Source organism: Pezoporus occidentalis, unplaced genomic scaffold, assembly GCF_034315485.1.
Source record: "Pezoporus occidentalis ecotype Australia unplaced genomic scaffold, CSIRO_AGI_Poc_V1 ctg15, whole genome shotgun sequence".
Taxonomy (NCBI): Eukaryota; Metazoa; Chordata; class Aves; order Psittaciformes; family Psittacidae; genus Pezoporus; species Pezoporus occidentalis.
In genome coordinates this window covers 270,293-284,166 of record NW_026913316.1, presented here as the reverse complement: position 1 = coordinate 284,166, position 13,874 = coordinate 270,293, and the positions used below count along the sequence as shown (strand labels likewise).

Here is a 13,874-nt window from a genome sequence, read left to right as displayed (position 1 = left end):
GCAACCGGGAAGGCGCGCCCTGAGCGGGGGTCTCTTCCTCAGCGAGCCCTGGCATGAACGGCGAGCGGCGGGCTGGTGGCGGCGCGCTGCCTGCCCCACACGGCCCCGGCGGGCGGTGTCGGGGCGGACGGAGGGTAGCGGAAAGGTGAGGGAGGCTTCAGCTGCCCCGCGCGGTGTGGCGGTGCGGCTAGTGATTTGCTGTGCAAGGTCTGGCTTGTCCTCGAGGGAGCGAGGCGGGGAGTGAAGAGAGGAGGAAGGGCTACAACTCTTCCGAGCTTTTCTCTGTGAGACAGCTTGGTACCTAGCAGGGCTCTAGCGCGGAAAGACAGTTATGAATGGGAAGGAGAAGTTTGTGGCAGGTCGGAGGCTTTTAATAGTACCATGTTGTAGGGTTTTAAGGTGTATATAGCGGGTATTAAGAGTATCACGGCTGAGGAGACCATATCTATATAGTTGCTTGCCAGAGAGATGGGTTTGGAAATAGCCTGGGTGCTGTGTTATTTTATCCATCTAGTCTGGATTTTTGTTCCCGGTTTTTGAATAATTTAAGTACTCTCTGAGTTCTCAGGATATAATATTCTGAAAGCATGTACTCTTGCTGTTTATCAGAGGTACTCTTCATATATTTCTTCATTCTTCAAAGCCAGGATAATTTTCAAGGGTGGATGACAGAACCAACCGGCCTTCCTGTGGGTGCAGAACAAACACTGAAAAGAGTGAGTGTTGCCACACAGCTGATGAAGCATGAAAAGGAAGTGAGTGTTCCTGTTCCTTCTAATGAGCTTGATTCAACAAAAGCAGCTGCTTACCATGAAGAGCAGTCTCCATCGGAGTTGAGAAAGGGCTATGTATACAGAAATACTGAGAGACCTGAGAAGACAGAAATTATTAAATCCCTTGTGACAGATCATGATGCATTTAGAAACTGTGAACTATATCTACCTATGTCTAGTAATTGCTCAGCAGTGGAGTCATCTGAGGGAAGGTGAGGTTTTTTTTAATGTATGTATATCAGCAGCTTTTCTGTAGAAAGGGAGGGGTACTTTCGGTTCATGAAAGTGAATTTCTTGGCAAAATTTCATGTATGTTAGAGGGTTAGTGAAATAGGTCTGAATGTAAGATCTTGAACTACGAAGGCCACCTTATTTTTATAGTTTATTAATCTTCTTTCACCAGCTAAGGGTATTTAGGGCAAATACGTAAAACTATATTTTGCCCATAGTCCTTTCCCTTCTGTCCAGCTTAGTTGTGCTTGCTGGCATCTCAAACTATGAGGTTTAGGTGTTTGGGTTTTTTTTTGGTGGTGTAACTTTTTTTTTTGTTGGTTGTTTTCCAAAAGCAAATACTAAAATACTCTTAAGTAAAACATCATGTGTAGTCTTTTTTTCCTTGGTATCTTTGTTTCAGGAGAATCTGATTTACTAGTTCAGCAGTTCAAGTGTTTGCACACAACACTATGCACTATTTATTTTTTTCTTTTGTGCATGCATGCTTTCCTTTAATTATTCTTTTCCGTCTGCTATTTTATTTTCACTCTGTTGTTAAATATTAATGTAAAGATTAAAGGAAAAGGCTTAGATTTCCACGTTCTTGTTTCCACAGTTTTACCTAACTGTATGCTTTGCTAGAACAATGTTAAGATGCACTTTCAACTCTGAAATGAGAGTGTCTGGGCAGATGGATTGTACCTTGATTTCAAAACAACTTAGTTAAATTGCAGTATTTTGTCACACTGCATGTTGATCTGTCAGTTTCTGGATCTACAGGTTCTCTTTTGTAAGCTCCCAGAAAGAAGATGAGGTAATACTGCAGAGGAACATGACACTGCTTGCTCTACACCAAGCTTCTTTCTGAAGTAAACTCACTAGTTTACTGAGTTGAGCACTTTTCTCTTTGTGCCTTATAACCTAATGTGTTTGAGGCTGTATCCTTAATTAAGGCTTCTCTCTGCCCTGCCGCCTCCTTTGAGATCTCTTGTAGAAGCAGGTTTGTTCATGCTCAGAGAGGGACCTTGTTGCTTTATATTTTAAGTACTTAGCTTATAGATAAGCTAGGATAGCGATTGCTGCTGTCGAATACTGAGGAGTTTGGGTTTATTTCATAGTGTTTTTAAGGTCATTAATCATTCCTGAAATTCTTCACAAACTTTAATCAGCCTTAATCTCTGCTGAGAATTACACGTGCAAATTAGGGTTTGTCCAGTGGCACACTGTAACAAGGATAAGGACTTGGGATAAGTATTTCTTTGATTTTACTTCTCAGCATGTAGTACTCTTTTTATGAAATCCTGTGCTTAATATCTGCTGCATCTGTTGTTTCTCTTTTGATTAAATATTATATAATGTTGTTATGAGTCAGATTTCAAGCAGCTACTTGAGCACCCAGGAAGCCTAGTTTGACAGGTAAAGGTTTGAAACTTGAGTAAAAACTAAACTGTAGTCTCGTATGACTGCACAGTAGATTACAGTTTCCTGATATTAACCTATATTTGTCTTCATACTTCTCAAGGGAAATGTATGCAAATGGGTTAGAAATGTTATCTTTTTTTTAAGTAAGCTGGTTTGGATGAGAAGAAATATAGAGCCATGATTTACTGGTGTAGTCTTTGAAGTTTAATGGGAGTAATTAATTAACAGCTGGCTGCATTAAAGCCTTTCTTGCACTCTTTCTAACTGCTTATCCTGTCTTAGTTATTTGGTAGAGGTGATTATATGACCTGCCACTCAGAATCATGTTTAAAGGAATGTGCAGTTTATTATTTGTTTTTTAATATTCCATGAACCTTAATTTTCAACAGTAATGTTTATACCCTATCTTTGAGATCATTTTCTTGATAATGATAGGCTTTGCATAGAAACAGTGTCCTTTTAGGCCATCATTTCCTCTCTCATGGTCATAACTTGACTTAAGAATCTTTGTGTATAGGCTCAGATGGAGACATTTGACTCTTCAGACAGCAAAAAAGCCCATATTATTAAAGGAGGAAGTATTTGTCTGGATTTCAGTAAGGCTGTAGGCTGCAGTTTGGATTGTGAGAATTTTTGATGTCTTTGAGTTTGTAATGTTCAAACCATCTGCAGATAGCTGGCTACTTTTCATTGTGATATTCTGTCATGTATTGTGCTTGTTACTAGGCAGGTTGCTCAGCCTCGGTGGAGCATAGCTACAAAGCTCTGGTGATTAATGCGTTCTTAGTTGCACATGTAGGTTGTAGTATTTGTATACTCAGCTAATAGGATCTTGGCTTGTGTCTTTCGCAAATTTATCTGTAAGATTTACAGATATAAAGGGACTTTAGTATTCTGTTGCCTCATTACACTCAGAAGAAATTCAGGCAGTGATTCGTTACCAATGTAGTTGTCATATATGAGGGAGGTGAATAGATGGAAAGTAAACTGAGTTGAAAAAAATTGGAGAAAGAAGTATTTTGCTGGGGGTTGAAAATGGGGGTAAAGGCAAGTGGCTAAGATTTGTGCTGTTACATGAAGCATGTTTTGATGCTTATTGCAGTGAGGAGGACATGTATCGTGATGCAAAAGAAATAGAGAGAGAGAGAGTATTACTTTGTGCGACAAGCTCTTCAGGTATGTTCAAACTTCTTGTGTTGTTTCAAATACAGTATTATAATTCTGTATGCTAATTAGTAGCACTAATTTGTGATGATTTGACACCCCTGTTCCCAAGGATTTTTGTGCACAAATGTCTCTGTGTGCACTAGAAGTTACTTATCAGGACTGAATAGATTGTGGAGTTTATTTCATGAAAGATAGGTTTTATGTAAAACTAGTTGCTCTTAGTATATTTTCCCCATGTTTCAATAATTATTTTACAAGAGGATGTAAATCTTTTGGCAAGCAGTCATATAGCCTACATTAAGAGTGTTGTGTTTGAAAATTACTGATTTATAGTCATTATAGCAGCATCTGTTGCTGGGATCCCTTGATAAACCTTAGTGCTATATGTTTTGAAATGAAGGCTGAAGGGATTCCAAGAGAAAACTGTTACTTCCTCTTTCTACTGTTGTTTCTGGCTTCTTCAGAAAGATCTATTATCTTTCTCCCTTGACAGATATTTTTCTGATTGCTAAGAAAATGAGGAGTACTTAACTAATTTCTACTCTTTGCCAATTAATATTTTGTTAAGAGAGGAACATAGGAACAAAATTATTTTTCTTGTCATTTTCAGAGCAAGCTTTTTTTTTTTCTTTCCTCTCGGCTACTATTAATTACTGAGTGCTACCAGTCTCCTGTGGCACCAATGTTATTTTAAAGTGAGAGTGCATTTAGAAATTCAGTTGTTCTGTTTCGTAGTTCTCTTCCTAATGTTACTTACTCTGTTTTGACAGAATATAAACTAAGTGTTGCACCTGAAATGGACATCATGGAGTATTGCAGAAAAGAATGGAGAGGAAATACACCAGTAGCAAAAAGGATGAGAAAGGTATCAGTTCACTTTTTGTTGAATTTTGTTGGGGCCTTTTGCTTTCATTTGTATGTTTAGTAGGTGATTTCCTATAGGAGCAACCTTTAAAACAGGCAGTGCAATTGCAGTGTTTTCCAGTGTCTGGTCTTAGAAATGGCTGACAACTGGAAGATAGTTTTGTTCATATGTTCAAAATGTGTTTTTTAATAAGGCTACTTGTTGATAGCGTAGTGTTTTGACTAATACTGTTCTTCATTACTGGTTTCAATTGAAGTTCTAGATTTGGTTTATTACCATAAAATGGTCAATTTCGTGGGCTGTTGAAATGGCAGAGCAGATCACCAAATTATTTGGCGGAAGGCAAATGACTGCAGTTGATGAATTGCATGATTTTTAAGATGGAGAACTTTAATGAATAAGCTCAGTTTTTCTTAAATTTTTCCTGGATTTTTTGTAGGCTTTGTGCTAGTTTTCTTAAAATAGTCTTGAACTAGAATGGTAAAAAATAAAGCATAGGGTTGGTTGGCTTTTTTGTTTTGGTTTGTTTTTTTTAACACATTTTTCATGTCTAATGGTATGCAAGTAAACCTAAAAGTACTTTCCATAAATTGAAATATCAGTGTGTCACCTTCAAGAGATTAGTAAGAGAAATACAAATGTATTGCTGAAGAGACATGCTGAGCTTCACAAGTTACATTTCAGTGCTAATGCTTCTGCTGAAAGTGTATGTAATGGGAAAAGCAGGGAGGGGACAAATGTGCTGATTCATGTGTCAAGATATTTCAGTGTAAACAAAAATTTTCCCTGAGGCAGAAACAAAATACATGTGACATATATTGAGTAAGTAGAGACCCCACTTGGAGTATTGTGTGCAGTTCTGGTGTCCTCAACATAAAAAGGACATGGAACTGTTGGAACAAGTCCAGAGGATGGCCACGAGGATGATCAGGGGACTGGAGCACCTCCTGTATGAAGACAGGCTGAGGAAGTTGCGGCTGTTCAGCCTGGAGAAGAGAAGGCTGTGTGGAGACCTCATAGCAGCCTTCCAGTGTCTGAAGGGGGCCTATAGGGATGCTGGGGATGGACTCTTCTTTATGGACTGTAGTGACAGGACAAGGGGTAACGGGTTAAAACTTAAACAGGGGAAGTTTAGATTGGATATAAGGAGGAAATTGTTTCCTGTAAGGGTGGTGAGGCACTGGAATGGGTTGCCCAGGGAAGCTCTGAATGCTTCGTCCCTGGTGGTGTTCAAGGCCAGGCTGGACAGAGCCTTGGGTGATATGGTTAAGTGTGAGGTGTCCCTGCCCATGGCAGGGGGTTGGTACTTGATGATCTTAAGGTCCGTTCCAACCCTAACTATTCTGTGATTCTACAGTGATACTTCCCTGGGCAGCCTGTTCCAACGCCTGATCAACTATGCAGTAATTTTTCCGAATAGCCAATCTAAACTTCCCATGGCACAGCTTGAGGCCATTACCTCTTGGTCTAGTGCTTGTTATTGGGAGGAGATGGACCCCCACCTCACTACAACCTCCTTTCAGGTAGTTGTAGAGAGTGATAAGGTCTTTCCTGAGCCTTGTCCTCTCCAGACTAAACAAGCCCCAGTTCCCACAGCTGTTCCTCACAGGACTTGAGCTCCAGATCCTTCAGCAGCTTTGTTGTCTTTTTCTGGACCCTCTCCAGCACCTCAGTGTCTCTCTTGTAGTGAGGTGCCCAGAACTGGACACAGTATTTGAGGTGCAGCCTCGCTGGTGCTGAGTACAGAGGGGTGATCGCTTCACTTTCGAATTTTCAAAATGGGTAGTGGGTCAAACTATTTTTTTTTTTTTCCCTAATAGCATTAGCATTTGGATACTAATATATCTTTTGTGATACCAGTGCAAGATGCTAAATGTTTCATTAATGCTTTTATGTTATTTGGATTTTGTGTGTTTTTTTTCCTAGGGATATGAAGCAGTTGCTCAGAAGTTTGCATCTATAAGGAGAGTACGAGGTGATAACTACTGTGCTTTCAGAGCAACTCTTTTCCAGGCACTAAGTCAAACAACCCAGTTACCAAGCTGGCTGCAGAGTGAGGATTTTACTATGGTACGTGTCAAGCTCTGATCTCTGACAGTAAAGGAATGTTGGTTCTAACCTGTTTGATAATTTTGTGATCTCATTTTTCTGTTATGCTGTATATGCTCACTTCATAATATCCCCTAAATTGCAAAGTGGTAATGTTGAATTTTACTTGTTTACAGTGATTTTTCCAACTTGAAATTGAGTCCAGGTCCTGTTTATAATGTATAAATGTAACTGTAGTGCTGACTGTAATGTAACTTGTTTGTCTTCATCTTGCCTTCTTGTTCTTCTTACTGCATGTAATATGGCAGTAAGATATTTTCCACAATACAGCTGGCAATAACAAAAGTACAGACAACTTATTCTGAGCACATTTGAAAAAACAACAAGTTTTCAAATTTACTGCATGTGTTCTTGGGTGCCATATATGGTTTCTCTAGGAAGTAGATTAACAAATTGGATGTTGTAGGCTTTCCAGAATCTGTGTATTACCTGTTTCTTAAATGTTACTTAAAATAAGTGGAGGAACAGCTCCAACCTGATATGAGGAACAGATCCTATGGAGCATTGATGGATAAGCAAAGTGAGGTGCCTTCCTAAAAGCAGAAGAATGTTCCAGAAATTGTCTTGTGGCAACAAAGTCTATTTGATGATATTGGTGAACATGGAAACATATAAGAAGCTTCCTATACAAAAGTGGCCCCTTTCAGGGGAGTAAGGTTCCAGTTGTCCAGGCTGCTGCTGGAAGTGTAAATGATGAATGTCTGATGCAGACTCTGTGTAGGCTCGCAGTCCAGGGTTAATAAATAAGGATAAACTGGGCATGCAGCTGCCAGGATGTCCTTCAAGAGAAGTGTAAAAACTTTTAATTGAGCAGGTGTAGCATGTGAGCATAAAAGAGGCAGTTCAAAGGCTAAAGTATGATCTGTCAATCAACTAATGCCCAGGTTGTTTTCTTCTTTATAATAAAACCTGTCCCATAGTGTTTTAATTATGTTCCCTGAAAAGAAAACACAGTTTGTGTGTTCTGGGCAAAGCAGTTTATACTCCATTGAGAGTCCTGGATTATCTGGTGGATATCATCACATCTTTAACCTTCTCTTCTCTTGGTTTAGGGACACTTTCAAACATGGTCAGTGTCATCTGCTGCTGGAGTTTTGTTTTAATTAAAAATAAAGTAATAGACCACTATTTGGCTGTTATCCAGAAAGTGTTAAGTAGAGCCAGCTGTGTTTAAATTATGGCCATCTTACTGTGACATCTGTTTAGAAGAACAGATGGTTTAAGGATCTTTTTAAGGTGCAAAGTGTTTTAAAAAAAAAATCAATAAAAAGGTGCAAATTGGTGGCTTTTCCTTTCAAGACTTATGCTGCCTTCTCTTCTCTTGACTTCCAGCTTCCTGAAAATCTGCTGAGCAGGTATGACTGGATCAAGCAATGGCAGCTAAAACAGAAACTGAGCAGGAGGATGGGGGAAATAAGTGATGAAATTAAAGACTATTTAATACTCCTAAGGAAAAAGGTTGGGATTTTTTTTGTTTATTCTTGGTCACTTGTAAATAAGAAAAATTACCAAGTTTTTTGAATGTGCTGAATTTAGCATAATAGAGCTTTCACTAGTGAAAGTCACTTCATGTATACTGCAAAAAAAAAGGTATTTTATCATTTCCTCAAGGAAAAAATATGTAGATCTGTGTGAGTTTTCTGGTCTTTCACTGCTTGCATTAGGCTGCTGCTGGAATTAATCTGTAAGCAGCTGTGCATAAAGCTTTTAGTTAGACAGGTTTCAGTGAAGACATAAATATAATAGCGTTAACATTTTGCCGCAGTTTCTTGTATTTATTTGAAGGAACAACGTATACTATGGGTAATGCTGTTCCTGCCTTGAACAGACAATGTGAAGAAAAACAACAGAATAATGTTGAAGTAGTTTCAAAGGAGTAGGTTTTATTCCATGTTCATGTGTTTTTGTTCAAGGGTAATGGAAAATGATTGTGCCCTTTCAGTGTTCATACTATATTACCTAGCCCTATCTTTCAACCCCTTTAAACTCTGGAACCTATGTAAGAACTCTTCAGTTGTTCCTATCTTAATATGTATGCGTATTCTCTTTTGTGAAAGGCTTTTAAGAATATTGTAAAGGCAGTTTGAGGGCCGCTATGAAATACTGCGTTCTGAGTAAATGGAATGTAAAGAACATGATGGATGTAGGATTTATGATACAGGAAGTAAAAAAGGTTATTACCTTATTGATTATTGTCCCATGTCAATATTGGATTTTCCGCCTTGCACCAATTTCCAGCATCCTGTTCTTTTGCTTTGCTTAGGCTGATTTTGATTGAATTAATCTTTATCTCAACTTGACCATGAAAGGACTACAACTGTGGCGGTATTCTTGGTGGTATTTAAAATCGCACAAAGCCTTTCATAAGTTAAATTCAGAGTGCCTGCGCTGAACATCTGACAATTCACAAGCAGCTTTTTGCAGCTCTTGCATAGTGATTGCTGTTGGTAGATGTTGTGTGTTATTTCTTTTTTTTTTTTTATAGTGGAAGAATATAAGTGAAATCAAGGGTCCTATTGAGAAACAAGAAGCTTGTGATAAATTGTTTAAAAATGAAGAGGAGGAATACAGTCTTTATGAAGCACTGAAATTTTTGATGCTTAACACTGCCATTGAATTATACAATGATGATAAAAATGGAAGGAGAGTTCCTGTCTTCTCATGGTTACTGTTTGCACGGGATACATCTAGCAACCCTTGTCAGTTAATGCATAATCACTTGAATCATATCGGTCACAGTGGAGGCCTCGAACAAGTAAGGAAAAATTGCTCTTACACTATTATTTTCCTGCGTTGGAGATTTTAGTTCCAAGTAGTTTAATGAATCACAAAACTTTCGTTGGTCTGGCAAAACCTTATAGTGTACTGTCTGGTCTTTTGTTGGAAAAACATAGTAGAACCACTAGTTTGTAGTAACAGTATGTAAAGGCCTTCCTCTTAAACACTGATTTTTGTCTCACAGCTGACACTTAGGTAGCATCCTTTGGACGTACGATATTCTATTAATAGTAACGTAGTCTCAGTCATTAGCTTTTTAAAAAATATTATGATAAAAGCTAATACTCAAATTATGAAGAGAAGGTGGTGTGTAGTATATGAACTTGGTGAATTCTGATAAATTAATCACAGTTACTGCCTTATACATTGCAGAAATGATATGCATGTTACAAAAAAAGTCCAAAACCAAAATGTTGTGGTTAATGAGCTGAATTGCCAGAAAGATTTTAGAAACATCTGTTTTAAAAAATCCCATTGAGGATGTTACAAGTGTGGTACTGAAGTTAAATTCACTACTTAATTGCAGACACTGGAAACGTGGAAGTACTATGTTTTGTTTCTGTTTATTGGCTTAAAAATCTGATGACTGTAGTATAGATGACACAGGTTGCTGTTACTGTTAAATAACAGTATGCATGGACCACTCTGTGGATAAAGAACTGGCTGGATGGCTGCACACAAAGAGTTGTAGTCAATGGCTCGATGTCCAGCTGGAGACCAGTAACGAGTGGTGTCCCTCGGGGATCGGTGTTGGGACCGGTCTTGTTTAACATCTTTGTCGCTGACAGGGACAGTGGGATTGAGTGTGCCCTCAGCAAGTTTGCCGATGACACCAAGCTGTGTGGTTCGGTCGATACCCTGGAGGGAAGGAATGCTATCCAGAGGGACCTTGACACACTTGTGAGGTGGGCTGGTGCCAACCTCATGAAGTTTAACCATGCCAAGTGCAAGGTCCTACACCTGGGTCGGAGCAATCCCAGGCACAGCTACAGGCTGAGCTGAGAAGAGATTCACAGTAGCCCTGCAGAGAAGGACTTGGGGGTGTTGGTCGATGAGAAAATGAACATGAGCAGGCAGTGTGCGCTTGCAGCTCAGAAAGCCAACCGTATCCTGGCCCGCATCAAAAGGAGCGTGACCAGCAGGTCAAAGGAGGTGATCCTGCCCTTTACTCTGCTCTTGTGAGACCTCACCTGGAGTATTGTGTGCAGTTCTGGTGTCCTCAACATAAAAAGGGCATGGAACTGTTGGAACAAGTCCAGAGAAGGGCCATGGGGATGATCAGGGGACTGGAGCACCTCCTGTATGAAGACAGGCTGAGGAAGTTGGGGTTGTTCAGCCTGGAGAAGAGAAGGTTGTGTGGGAACCTCATAGCAGCCTTCCAGTGTCTGAAGGGGGGCTGTAGGGATGCTGGGGAGGGACTTTTCATTAGGGACTGTAGTGATGTTACATGGGGTAACGGGTTCAAACTTAAACAGGGGAAGTTTAGATTGGATATAAGGAGGAAATGCTTTCCTGTGAGGGAGGTGAGGCACTGGAATGGGTTGCCCAGGGAAGTTGTGAATGCTCCATCCCTGGAATTGTTCTAGACCAGGTTGGACGAGGCCTTGGGTGATATGGTTTAGTGTGAGGTGTCCCTGCCCATGGCAGGGGGGTTGGAACTAGATGATCCTAAGGTCCTTTCAAACCCTAACTATTCTATGATTATATGATAAGTAACCAATTCTTGGTTGACTTTTTTTGCTGCCACGTTTAGTCAATAACTAATGTTGTCTGTGTGTTTTGTGCTGACTAGATTTATTTATTTCAGTGCTACTCTTTTTAAGTTGTTATTTGTAACGGGATACACTTGCCACTGTAGCAGACAAGATAGACTGTTTTCCAGCTGCTTGTTCTGAATTCCTTCTAATATCAACTGGCTTTATAAGGACTTTCCATCTGCTTTTTATTTGGCTAGAGGATTCAAAGTAGCCTATAAGAGGCAAAGGATCATTGCCTGAAACTTGTTCTTGTCTGGTTTAGTGAATTAACAGGATGAATAGTGATATGAGAGAATGTCTTTCCGCCTGTTTGTGGCAGGGCAGTAGGGAGCGGGATTCTCTGTGTAAAGTAGCTTTTCTTTAGGACTAATATCCTACTATGCCATTGGGTCTGAAGAGCTTCACATTAAAGCTATGGTGTCTTACAGATATATGATCAAGATACTGAACTAGAGCTACACTCTTCATTTTTTTTTTTTTTTTTTCCTTTGAAAAAGTAGATCTGATGGGTATTAGTTTACTATTTCTATGAGAAAAATCTTGTAAAGGATATGTGCAATCTTACTCATTGTATTTCTGCTTTTTTCCAATGTAGGTGGAAATGTTTCTCCTTGCTTATGCTCTGCAGTATACCATCCAAGTGTATCGTCTGTATAAATATAGTACTGATGAATTCATCACACATTATCCCAATGACCCAGAGGAGGACTGGCCTGTGGTAACTCTCATAACTGAAGATGATAGACATTATAATATTCCGGTCAGAATGTGCCAAGAGACTATGCTATAAACACATGGTTTTTGGCAGATGCTGCTTGCTGAGTTTTCCAGTCCCATTTTGAAATGGGATGACAATGAAATCTATGTTATTAAATCCACAGCAACTTTAAATCCATGTTTTGAAAGTTGACATCTGAAAGAAAATATCTAATAGATACTAGCTTAGAGTAAAAACTTTGCAGGTATGGCTTTTGTTGCCCATAAAAATAGGAAATTCTGAAATCCTTTTTTTGAAGGGCTTACTCTGAATAGGAATGCAATCACTATAGATTACCTTGATTTAAAAAGCTAGGTGAGGCTCTTATCGTCAGGCATAAGCTGACTGCCTGTTCACTACCTAATGAGATAATGATGAATTGAAATTTCTGGAAAAGAAAGCTGTCAGTGTCCTGATTGTTATCTGTAATGCTGCTTAGAAGCAATCTGTACAAATCTTGGGTCATGGGAAGCAATGTAATTCTTTTGCAGTTGGAATTTAATGCCTGCCATAGTTTATGCTATAAGAGAGATGTTACTGAAAGTTTCCTTATGCTTTGGGGTTTTTCATGCCATGGGTATCTCTTACTTAGAAGCCTGTTGTCTGGTACACTGAAAATTCAGAGCTCTTCCCTTTCAACCCATTGAGAGGATCATGGCAAAGAGAGGTGATGATAAAGGAGTATGAAGGTTGTTTGTTAGCAAGTCACAAATTCAAACCCTACACAGAATTCCCTCTTCAGGTACGATAACTCATAGGAGATAAGCAAGTGCCTGCTAACTTCCATGTCTCTTCATATTACTGTTCTTGTAATGTTAGTCCTCACTGGTAGCTGCTGTGGAGGACATTAGAATCCTTGTTTGTCTGGAGAGTGCAGTAGAAGGAACTCAACATCTGGTGCAGCGTCTCCACTCTTTGGAGGAGTATGTGGGAGGTTCTGTTTCTGCTTAGAATTGTTATGTTCTGAATTGAATAGTGAATATATCAGATGCTGGGAGTGCCAACATACCTAAAAACCACAACAAAAACTGTCACCTTTTAGCTTAAAGTGTAAATACACTCTGCAGGTGATTCCTGCAACAAGAGAGTGGAAGTTGATTTGTATGAAAGGCTGCTCTTAAAAGGCTTTATTTAAAAGGGGTAAGATTATAAAAACTACTTATCATTTATGTATTTTGAAGGAAATGACATGCAAACTTCCTGGCATGCAAACCTTCAAATTCTCCCATTTTGTTTTACTTAAAATTAATTTGTTAACTTTTATTGTGAAAGGTAGTTACACAATGGAAATGCGTATTCATTATGTTCTAAAATGTGTTTTAGACTTGCCTTACTGTGAGGTCTGTCATGTGTTTGGTGTTATATTTACCATATTGTCTTTGCCTTTCAAAACAATTAGTTTGATCTGTAACTGAAAATTCCTGGGAGCTACAAGGGAATAAAAATAAACCAGCTTATGTGGCAGTGTTTTGTTTCTTGGTTTATGGCTGGTTTTCTCTCTAGCTTTGTATTTTTTAGTTTTTAACTTTGAAATTGTTGTGCAAGTCAGTTATTTCTTAAAAGCTGCAAAACATAGTAACCTATGTAAAACAATAAGTTACTGTTCAGGGGGTCTTCCAAGACTGGGAGGAGGGCAACAAAGTTGTGTGGTAATGTGTAGAAATGGTTGGCTGAGGGGTGGAGTGGTATGCTGAGCTGGTGACGCAGCAGGCATAGTACCAGAGCTTAGACAGGAGTGTTGGTTCAGAACTGTAACTTCCTTCAGACAGCTGAGTGGAAGCTTGACCAAACCTTGGCCAAATTTACTTTTGTGTGGCTGTGGCAACTCCATTGTCACAAACCTGTCAAGGAGGATGAAGAGCAAGGTGGAAACTTGTATCTTGCCAGAATGGCAGATATGATCATATATCCTGTTTTAGGTTTGAGAGGGAGCTCTTGCACTGTACATCGAGTATAGGGCTCAATTCTTGTTTTCCTAGTATCTCATAGCAGTTGTTGCACAGCCCCTGCATCTTCTCTTCTGGATGTGCTTG

General features: G+C 39.3%; 1 protein-coding gene across 3 annotated transcripts; it reads left to right on the top strand.

Moving 5' to 3' along the window:
* OTULIN (OTU deubiquitinase with linear linkage specificity) lies at positions 1 to 13,298 on the top strand. Of its 3 annotated transcripts, none has more exons than XM_062610798.1 (8): positions 1 to 145; positions 644 to 985; positions 3,511 to 3,584; positions 4,346 to 4,440; positions 6,367 to 6,510; positions 7,882 to 8,007; positions 9,035 to 9,304; positions 11,680 to 13,298. In XM_062610798.1, exons 1-8 carry the CDS (start codon positions 54 to 56, stop codon positions 11,872 to 11,874), a joined length of 1,338 nt encoding a protein of 445 aa, XP_062466782.1. In that variant the 5' UTR covers positions 1 to 53; the 3' UTR covers positions 11,875 to 13,298. The 3 variants fall into 3 exon arrangements, with proteins under 3 accessions (XP_062466782.1, XP_062466783.1, XP_062466784.1); XM_062610800.1 differs by lacking the exon at positions 1 to 145 and adding an exon at positions 1,603 to 1,800 and having other exon boundaries at positions 880 to 985; XM_062610799.1 differs by lacking the exon at positions 1 to 145 and having other exon boundaries at positions 644 to 755.
* The last annotated feature ends 576 nt before the right edge of the window (positions 13,299 to 13,874 follow it).

What these genes read in the sequence shown, in the direction of transcription:
- OTULIN (XM_062610798.1), top strand. Translation starts at nt 54, where the DNA reads ATGAACGGCGAGCGGCGGGCTGGTGGCGGCGCGCTGCCTGCCCCACAC. An exon ending in GGACGGAGGGTAGCGGAAAG is followed by an intron (nt 146 to 643) that starts GTGAGGGAGGCT and finishes CATTCTTCAAAG; the next exon opens with CCAGGATAATTTTCAAGGGT. An exon ending in GTGGAGTCATCTGAGGGAAG is followed by an intron (nt 986 to 3,510) that starts GTGAGGTTTTTT and finishes TGCTTATTGCAG; the next exon opens with TGAGGAGGACATGTATCGTG.